This window comes from Diaphorina citri, unplaced genomic scaffold (assembly GCF_000475195.1).
Source record: "Diaphorina citri unplaced genomic scaffold, Diaci psyllid genome assembly version 1.1 scaffold378, whole genome shotgun sequence".
NCBI classification, from domain to species: Eukaryota; Metazoa; Arthropoda; class Insecta; order Hemiptera; family Psyllidae; genus Diaphorina; species Diaphorina citri.
Window position 1 is genome coordinate 47,428 of NW_007377813.1, and position 10,597 is coordinate 58,024.

General features: G+C 42.3%; 1 protein-coding gene across 1 annotated transcript; it reads right to left on the bottom strand.

Moving 5' to 3' along the window:
* Nucleotides 1-479: 479 nt before the first annotated feature.
* On the bottom strand, nt 480-4,347 carry LOC113466980 (vegetative cell wall protein gp1-like). Its single transcript, XM_026822861.1, has 5 exons — nt 4,203-4,347; nt 3,555-3,799; nt 2,977-3,126; nt 1,317-1,911; nt 480-814 (listed from the first exon to the last, which is right to left on the bottom strand). Exons 1-5 carry the CDS (start codon nt 4,345-4,347, stop codon nt 480-482), a joined length of 1,470 nt encoding a protein of 489 aa, XP_026678662.1.
* Nucleotides 4,348-10,597: the final 6,250 nt, after the last annotated feature.

Sequence of the window (10,597 nt, forward strand, 5' to 3'; positions counted from 1 at the left end):
AGCCTATAGTTTATTCGATCGTGATTAAAGAAAATCAGTACCTATGTACCTACCTAAATTGCTTAATATTCAGTTTATTATTATTCTTGATTTGATTTTTCGATTTTACTTTCATGTAATGATTTAAAATCAAGACTAGAGCCCTTTTTGGCTTTATGGTTTTCTGGACAAAATTTGCACCACAATTTTCGTGATCCTGGTAAAAAGACCTTTAATTTGATATATAGGTCGACCAGGTTTGGATAAGTCCTTCTATGGGGACAGACAGACCGACACCGAAGCAAATACAATAGTCCGTCCACTATACCTTTTATTATTAGTAATAATAAAGGAAGGACGGACTAAAAAGCAAAAATTAAGCCCGAGGGTGCCCACAAGAAAAAAAAAAAAAAAAAATGAAAGCGGGTTACAATCGCTGATCGTAGTTGGAAATGGCTCATCTAAACCAAATACCAAACCGTCGGGTTAAAACTAGACCTTCACTTCGTTCGGTCAACAATAAACTCACCATCAGGCTCCAGACAATCTTCCAAATCACAAAACTCGAACTTCTCGTTCTTCTTCTTTTTCTTGGTCGCGGGTTGTGGAGTGAGCGATGAGCTATCGCCGCGTACATTACTTCCCCCCGGTGAATTAGAGGGAGCTGAGCGGGGTTTACGCTGTCGAGGTTTGGCGGGGGAGGAGGTGTTGCTACCGACGGATTTACGAGGGTCCCCTGCCTTGGCTGGTTTGGCCGGGGAAGAGATGTTGGGACCGCCAGATTTTCGCGCCTCGCCTGATTTGGTCGTGGGAGCTTTGGGTGTTTTCGGGCCTCCTGGAATTGACATGATGAGGGTTAATGAAAGAGAGTCTGGCTGAGGAACTTTAAACAGGAAGTAGATCAGCTTAGTCTGACTGCGGGGGGACAGGGCGGACACCAGCCTGACATTTCCCTGGCTAAAGAAATAACAAAGTTTGAGTGCGAAGGACATCTCCTCGAAAGAAAAAGAAGTAACCAAAACCACATGTCAGGTCAAAGCAATATTTTTACACTGATAATGCCGCCACTGGTCTCTACTCGCTTGAAGTAGTTACTCGATTGTCCTCGGGAGGCTGAGTGCACCCCCAACTACAAACACAGAGCTGAAAAAACTTTGAAACCGTCGGGATTCGAACCCGGGACCTCCAACGTGCAAGCCTAGTGTGATACCCACTCGGCCACGGAGGCTTCTTTCAGTAATTATCTAATTATTATTAATTTTTCCCTTCAGTTTCAGAAGTTATGAGGAAAATGATTCGATTCGATTTGATAAAAATGAATTGGCGGCATCACTTACCTGGGCTTTTACCCGCACCCACTTTACCGCCTCCCTTGGCACTGCCCGGTGTCTTAGCCTTGACCGTCTTCCTATTGACCGTCGGGCTAGGGGGTGACAGACCGGCCGACATAAGCGCTGCCTCGGCCACAGCCGTCAGACCAATCGGGTAGGCCGGGCCAGACACGAACGAGGGAGGGGAAAGGAACGAAGCATTCGAGGGGAAATTGGCAGGATTTGACACAAAATTCCCAGAATTTGCAGGGAAATCGGAAGGATTTGCAGGGAAATTTTGAGCGTTCGTGGGAAAATTTGAAGCATTTGCAGGGAAATTTGAAGGTTCCGTAGGGAAAGACGAAGTGTTCGGCGGAAAAGATGGATCGTTTGGAGGGAACTTTGAGGCGTTTGGCGGAAAATTTTGAGCGTTTGAGGAAAAATTTGAAGACCCTTCGGGGAAATTTTGCGTATTTGAGGGGAAATTTGCAGGGTTTGAAGGAAAAGCGGGGACTGTCGGGAACGAGGAGGCGTAGGAGGGGAGGTGAGATAGATTGGAGGGGAAGGGAACTGTGGAGATGCTGGGGAGGGGGGTGGAGGTGGAGGCTTTCTGTCGGGGCCTCTGTGAAACATAAGAAATGAAGGTGGCATTAGGAAAGACATTACATTAGTCAGCCTAGTTAGCTTTTGGTATGCTAACGCGACTGCCTTGTAAGCTCCTCCGGAAATCAAACCCGCGACCTTCGGCGTACAAGCCTTGTAGTGTGACATCCACTCGGCCACAGAGGTTGCTTTGTTTTTATTTGATCTAACCAACCTCAGTGGTGTAGTGGTTAGCGCAGTGGACTTCGGATCTGGAGGTTGGTGGTTCGAGTCCAAGTCAAGCCATAAAATTTAGCGTAGTGCATTAAGCAGGGAACGACATTTGTGACAAGCATTTACCTATGCTTAACACAATTAAAATTCCTTTGATCTACCAGCCTAGTTAGCTTGGTTGGTAGCGCGTCTGCCTTGTAAGCGCTAGGCCGCGGATTTGATTCCCGTCCGGGGCGGATTTTATACTGAACGGATAATGTTCGTTCTCGGAACGGCTGGCTTTCTCCTATCCTGTCTTGCTTCTCTTGAGGGTCGGTGCGCTAGGCCGCGGATTTGATTCCCGCCCGGGGCGGATTTTATACTGAACGGATAATGTTCGTTCTCGGAACGGCTGGCTTTCTCCTATCCTGTCTTCCTTCTCTTGAGGGTCGGTAGTGTCTGTTCTCTTATGTCGGGGCTAGGCTATGGTCGATGGTCGGTTCTCCGTTGTGGACACCTACTAGTCTAACATTTACCTTTTTGGCCCGTCCTTCCTTTATTATTATAATAGTAATAAAAAAAGGTATAGTGGACGTGCTATTCCCTTCAGTGTCCGTCAGTCGGTCGGTCTGTCTGTCTGTCCCCATAGAAGGACTTATCCAAACCTGGTCAACCTATATATCAAATTAAAGGTCTTTTTACCTTTTTACCAGAAACACGAAAATGGTGGTGCAAATTTTGTCCAGAAAACCACAAAGCCAAAAAACCAAAAAAACTGTTTTTTGGTTTTTTTTTTTTAGTACTTATGGAGGTTTCATTTTTTCAGAGGAACAAAAAAAAAAAAAAAAAAAAAAAAAAAAAAAAAAAAAAAAAAAATTTAACATTTAAGTACCTTTATTTTCTCCGTCTTCATCCTCTTCTTCTTCACATCAGGGGCAGATTCTACCTCTCCTGGCGATGAGTAATGAGATAGAGGGAGAGACTTTTTCATTCTCTCCTTCTTGGGAGGCGGGGGCATTTTGATCTTAGCATAGACGCCAAACTGTGGGAGAGAGAGAGAGAGAAAACTCGTATTATTCACAATTCACTTTCTTAAATAAATCTATTCCAGTCTAGTCCTGTGTATCACCTATCACTGAGTAGTGTCATGTGATTATATAATATTTAACACCAATTGTGTCATAATTAACATCAAATTTGTCATGTGTAACCCAGAGTGTCATGTTTATACTGAACTTTAGACATCGAGTGTGTTCTGTTCAACACCGATTGTGTCATATGTAACATCAAATATCTCGTGTTAACATCAAACATTTCGTATTTAATCCTTAGTGCCATGTTTAACACCTAATATTAGACACCAAGTGTGTCCTATTTAAAACTAAATATGTCATGTTTAACATCGAAATAGCTTGTTCAACACTGAGTGATGTCATGTTTAACATCAAACACGTCATGTTTAACACTTACGTCTTTATCCAGGTGTCGTATGAAGGTAAGCAGGTCGCTAAGCTCCGGTATATGTATTTCTAGAAGGAGACCCTTGTTTAACAATTCGACGCCGGTGGCTTTCACCTCCTCTGCGTTGATATTGGCCGCGGCCATGGATTGCAGCGCGTCGTTATCTATACGCGGGATCAGCGTCGATTTGCGCTTGTGTTTGCGTTGCTTGGAGATCAGGCTGTCGCCCGCCGTGCGTGAAGAACTGGCGTTACCTGAAGGGAAACAATATTTAATCTGTTTTTTCCTTTATTTTTGATGTAGAACATACATAGGTATATAGATTTCTTCCTTTAAACCAATCTCAGTGGTGTAGTGGTTAGCGCGGTGGACTTCGGATCTGGAGGTTGATGGTTCGAGTCGTAGTCAAGACATAAAATTTAGCGTAGTACATTAAGCAGGGAACGACATTTGTGACAAGCATTTATGCTTAACACAATTAAAATTCCTTTTTTATATTTCTTCCTTTAATTTCTTTATTTTTTTTTTTCTCTCTTAAAGAAAAAGTCAAGTTTTTACTTCATATTGACACCAAAAGTAAAAAGCATGTTGTTGTTGTTGTTGTTGTTTACTAATGCAAAGGAATTGATTATTATGTCATTTTCCTAGCAAAAAAGCATATTACCTGGTATTCCTGTCTCAATATATCTCGCTTATCCCGTGACAATATTTCACTCAGCACCGCATTAATATCCTGAGACTTGGTACTGGGTACTAGGGGGATAAACCAGGGAGACACACCAGATGAGAAGGTCTTGGACATTAAGATCTGAGGAGAGAAACCACAAAGCCATTGTTGATGCTTTTTTTCAAAATCTGATATACATATGAGTGCGTTAATGCTATTGAAGAAGAAGAGATTATATATTTTTAAAAAACATACATAAACAATCTGCCAGCCTCTGACTGGTTGCCAAATAAAAGCACAGAATACCAATTAATCATAGGATATTTGTCTTCAATAGGATTTTCTTTCTAATCACGTAGATTTCTTCGTAGAAGCATTAAAACATGAGCATATCGCAGCAGCCAGAAACTCCACAGAAGGAAGATCCAATACTTGATGAACTTATTTTATAGAAAAATTTCGTGACTTACATAGTTCTCAGCCTGATGCAATAGTTTGTCCCGATATTCACTGATTTCCTTCAGCTTAACCACGTCTTTACAATTCAGATAGCTCTTGATCTCAGCCTGGAACACACACACACAGAGATTACTTGTTTATTTATTTACACGCTAAGCAGACCGATGATTTGCAAACAAATAAATGAATTAATAAAATTAATAAATACTTAATGAAAATTAAATTCTGGAAAAAAAATCCGGGAATTTCATGGGAATTAAATAAATTTCCGAGAATTTCAGTCAAATGAAATAAATTTCCGGGAATTTCAGTCAACGGAATAAATTTCCGGGAATTTCGGGGAAATGATCTAAATTTCCGGGAATTTTAGGGAAAAGACCTGAATTTCTGGGAATTTCATGTAAATGATAGAGATTTCAGGGGGAAATTAAATAAATTTCCGGGAATTTCTTACCTGCACGAGTAGGGTGCGCTGGAGACAGTGTATAAGCGCAATGCCCTCCGGTAGTTTGAGTCTGACTTCACTCAGTACATCGACAATCCTTCCCTTTACATCCCCTAGGCGAGGTCGCTTACCCCATACACATTTGACGCATATGAACAGGTCTAGATCGCCCAGGGCGGATAGGTTGGGGGGGACTTTGTAGTTGAGATTGGAGATGTTCGACTCTGTGTTGTGAACCTCGCGCCGTTTGAGGGCCTTCATTATGCATTTTTCTGAAAGACGGACAAGAAAATTCGGTCAGAAGCCTGATGGTTTTCAAAAGAAAACTATATAAAATACAAAATGGGCCCTACCTATGAACAAAAGCACAACTTTATACAAACGAAGTTTTATCATCACTCAAAATTATTTTTGAGTTGAAATAAGAAGGTTTTTTCGCGGTATTTTTAATTAATTTCAGATGTCCTTTTCGTCTATTACGGCATTGTCAGTAAGATGGAAAACGAAATTCTTGTTAAACAAATAATTGGAGCGTAAAGAGAATTTTTTTTAATTACTATCCATTTAGGTAACTCATAAGGAGTTTATAAGAATATTGATTAATACAAACTCATTCCATTGATTTTTTAGTATCAATTTATTTTCTAATTAACCATCAACTTACCATGATAATAGTTCCGACACAGGTAACAGAAGATCAGAGTACAACACACATTTCGACCACAAAAACACACCGGCAGTCTATACTTGATTCCACCCACACCCACGCCCCAACCTGCGCTTTCATTCTGCTTCCAATATTTCCCGCCCTTTCCCGGAAGTTCGAACTGCTTCTTTCCCGGCTCTCCGAAAGTGTCGTATTGTTTCTTTCCCGGCTCTCCAAAAGTGTCGTATTGTTTCTTTCCCGGCTCTAGGTAGGTCTCCCATTGTTTCTTTCCCGGCTCTAGGTAGGTCTCCCATTGTTTCTTTCCCGGCTCTAGGTAGGTCTCCCATTGTTTCTTTCCCGGCTCTAGGTAGGTCTCCCATTGTTTCTTTCCCGGCTCTAGGTAGGTCTCCCATTGTTTCTTTCCCGGCTCTAGGTAGGTCTCCCATTGTTTCTTTCCCGGCTCTAGGTAGGTCTCCCATTGTTTCTTTCCCGGCTCTAGGTAGGTCTCATGCTGATTCTTTCCCGGTTCTAGGTAGGTCTCCCACTGTTTCTTTCCCGGCTCTCCGTAAGAGTCAAACTGTTTTATTGAGGAATATTTTGGTCCTGTTTTTCCAGTTTCGGTCTGTTTGTGCTTTCCCGGGCCGGACTCTTCGTAAGTTTCATTTGGTCCGACCATGTCTTCAATCCCTTCCGTACCACCTGAAAATAGATTAGAACGAAACAAAATAGAATAGAACATACACTGTTTATACTGAGCGCCTTGACCACTACACCACCGAGGTAGGTAGCGCCTTGACCACTACACCACCGAGGTAGGTAGCGCCTTGACCACTACACCACCGAGGTAGGTAGCGCCTTGACCACTACACCACCGAGGTAGGTAGCGCCTTGACCACTACACCACCGAGGTAGGTAGCGCCTTGACCACTACACCACCGAGGTAGGTAGCGCCTTGACCACTACACCACCGAGGTAGGTAGCGCCTTGACCACTACACCACCGAGGTAGGTAGCGCCTTGACCACTACACCACCGAGGTAGGTAGCGCCTTGACCACTACACCACCGAGGTAGGTAGCGCCTTGACCACTACACCACCGAGGTAGGTATTCCATACCTCGGCTGGGATTGAACCCACGCCCTCCTGTTTACCAGGCGAGCGCCTTGACCACTACACCACCGAGGTAGGTATTCCATACCTCGGCTGGGATTGAACCCACGCCCTCCTGTTTACCAGTCGAGCGCCTAGACCACTACACCACCGAGGTAGATAAAACGAAAATCCATCATTATTACCTGTCTCACTCCGGTGTCTTCCTTCGAAAACTGAACCCATCTCATCCTTGCCTCCAACCTCTACTTCCACTGTGTCGATCTGATGGTACCTGAAGGAATGAAACATTTTAATAGTTAATTTATTGTTACCAACTTTAGTTAAATGGGCTGTAAGGTGTTGTGTGGGCTTCCTCTGCACTGGGGCATCTGTCTTCGATGTTGGGATCCAGACGATTCATGTAGCTGTTTAGTATTCTGGAATATCCTGATCTAAGTTGGGCAAGGGTTCCTGAACCTATCTCATCCTTGCCTCCAACCTCTACTTCCACTGTGTCGATCTGATGGTACCTGAAGGAATGAAACATTTTAATAGTTAATTTATTGTTACCAACTTTAGTTAAATGGGCTGTAAGGTGTTGTGTGGGCTTCCTCTGCACTGGGGCATCTGTCTTCGATGTTGGGATCCAGACGATTCATGTAGCTGTTTAGTATTCTGGAATATCCTGATCTAAGTTGGGCAAGGGTTGTTGGAAGCCCACACAACACCTTACATCTCTTCAATTACCCCTCTAAGCCAACACAAATGACACCAATAGATTTGTGGTTGAAACCAATTGAAGTGGCTGAACACCTGGGCCTACCAGTAACAGATGGGGATGGAAGAACCTGATGGGACTCTGGCTACTACAACAACAAATGGGCTGTAGAAATCTTTTTTCCAATTAAAATATCTTAATTAGGAACATTTGAATTTTAAGGTATAATATGTAGGTATGTAGGAAGGTATAATATGTATGGCCCCCAATTTTGTCCCTACTGTTAAGTTTACTGTGATACCTATTTTTCATTGCATCCTACTGTAAATGTTCTGTTTCCAAATAAAGAAAGGATTTGCCTCGAAAAAAAAGTAGGAGACTATATAGTTCATCCAGATCAATGTGACAGCAATGAGTCATCAACCCAAACTGAAGGAACCAATCAGATTGCAGGAAATCCTTACATTGTTGCAATTGAGGTAAAGGTCTATTTTTGATAAACTCTCTCTCTTTTAAAATGCAGAGGTAGCTCTAAGTTCAGAGGTTGGATTCCAGAACAGGTAAGGTGGATATCGCCTTACCTGACTTTGTTTCACTGTCGGAGGAAGCACTGTGCAATATACCTTCCCCTTTTAAAGATTCTCTACCATTGCACATGTGACATGTTTGGCAACAATGCCCATTTTTTTGCTGATCACCGGTCGGCGTGTGTGCAAGGTCCCATTCCGACGTGTGCTTCACTATTGGAATTTGGACGACCGGTAAAAAATCGGTCGTCCAAAACCGGTGTGTGTGCAACGGGCCTAAGAATTTAGAGTTCAGAATTTTAGATGATAGTTTCGCCAACATAACATTGTACCGTTGTAGACCCCGACTCACCAAGTGCTACGCCAGGCGAGGAAAACGGGGTGAAAAAAGCTGAAGATCCCAGCTCAAGTCCAGGTAAAATAATGGCCACGCTCTTGTCTTCTGGGTGTTCAAGTTATACTAACCCTTACGTATTCTTGAGAGTTCATTGCAACGGTCGTTACATTAATTAGACTTACTTTATCATGGACACTCGTTGCTTTAAGTTGAAAGTCCAGAAGAGGTTAGGTAGTAGTAGTAATAATAATAGTGCTTATTTATACTGCTCGCATAGGACTGAAAAGTCCCTTTACTCCAGCAGTAGGCTACTACTATTATTGTGGTCAAATTCTCAAATTATATTGAGGATAAAATTCCACACCTCGGCTGGGATTGAACCCACGCCCTCCTGTTTACCAGGCGAGCGCCTTGACCACTACACCACCGAGGTAGGTATATATCACATTTTGCTTTTGACTACTTGCTACTTGCCTACTTGCTTATATCACATTTTGCTCGCAAAGTTCTAACATCTAACTAATCGAAATCAATGAAATCATATTTATTATTATGATCTCGTACTTAGAGATTGAATTTGGTGTAGTTTTGACATCTCCACTAATGTTAGAAGAGCCAGACTCCCAGACTGTAGAGGTGTGTCCAAACATAGTCAACCGTGGATCGATGTGATAAATTCAGATCGATCAACGGCCGTCGAATTCGTGTGGACACACCTTAAAATCAAAGACCTAGATGTCCCAATTGCTAAATATACAAAAAGTGACATAAGCAGTACGGTTAAAGTAATGTTGGGGATAGACTACTTCCTACTACATTATCAATTTTCACTTTTCCCCCCAAGGTCAATCAATTTTTTTTAAGATGAGTGTTCCACCGCCGTTTTTATTTCGTAGCAATAGAACAACTGCTACATTAGACGCATGTGGCCTGTGTCGTAGCATGCCCATCCCGTAGTATGCCTCTCATATGAGTGCGTTAATGCTATTGTTAACTAGTGTGATAAATAGCTCCTACAGGAGAACCCTGCAACTATTTCGGTTTTAAGCATGGTTTCCATAAAGGAGTGTTACTCCACCCAATCTTATTATTTACTAGCTGAATCCCGCTAGTTCATCCCGAGGCATGGCCAAACTAATTGTAGAAAAGGCATGGCCGAACTTGTAGAAAATAATAAAAAATGGTCGAGAGCGGAACATTTCTCTCCCGCAGTCTCTGCACTCTGTGTATTTCTTATGGAGATTTTAGCGATCAAAAATTGATCATATCTCAGGGTATTCTCTCCCGCAGTCTCTGCACTCTGTGTATTTCTTATGGAGATTTTAGCGATCAAAAATTGATCATATCTCAGGATCAGTTTAGATTCGCAAAATCCTTTCTTATTGCACACCTAGACCATAAAAGGAATATTCCTACCAAATTTCAGCTTTCTAGGTGTCGTGGTTCTCGAGATAGAGCGATCAGTGTGTGAAATGTAAATGAGTGAATGGATCTTGTTTTTATAATATAAGATTCATCCGTGAAAAATGCCATAAAAAGCCTAAAAGAGGGTTATTTTGCCATACATTTGAGCTTATTTCGCACTAGTTTAAGCATTTTTAGGATAAACAGGAATTAAAAAGCAAACGAACATATTGTATGACTTACCGAGATGATTTCAAATTCAGACTTGGGCCACAGGAAGCACAGATCGGCCAGTCTCAGCCAAATCCCTGCATCCTTATGTTCCTTACTAAGCAGCTCATAAGTCTCCAACTTAACCTGAGGACAAAATTCACAAATGATAAATCAATAAAAAATAACGTAGGTTTGAAAAAAGGTCCCTGTACTTACTTTCTTTCCGTGTCTGGTAAACAGGAGGGCGTGGGTTCAATCCCAGCCGAGGTATGGAATTTTATCCTCAATATAATTTGAGAATTTGACCACAATAATAGTAGTAGCCTACAGCTGGAGTAAAGGGACTTTTCAGTCCTATGCGAGCAGTATAAATAAGCACTATTATTATTATCATATCGTGGGGACACGGTTCGCCCGGTGGTAACGCGCTTGCTTTGCAAGCAGAAAGCAAGCAGAAAGTCCCGGGTTCGATTCCCACCATTGACAAAAATTTGTACTCGTATTTCGATTGCGAATATGTCAACGCGTTACTTTCTGAAGTTCTC

Excerpts from the sequence above, each read along its gene's own strand:
- LOC113466980 (XM_026822861.1), bottom strand. The coding sequence starts at position 4,347 with ATGTCCAAGACCTTCTCATCTGGTGTGTCTCCCTGGTTTATCCCCCTA. Across the intron at positions 3,127-3,554 it reads TACGACACCTGGATAAAGAC|TTTGGCGTCTATGCTAAGAT; the intron begins GTAAGTGTTAAA and ends TCTCTCCCACAG. Across the intron at positions 815-1,316 it reads GGGTGCGGGTAAAAGCCCAG|GAGGCCCGAAAACACCCAAA; the intron begins GTAAGTGATGCC and ends TGTCAATTCCAG.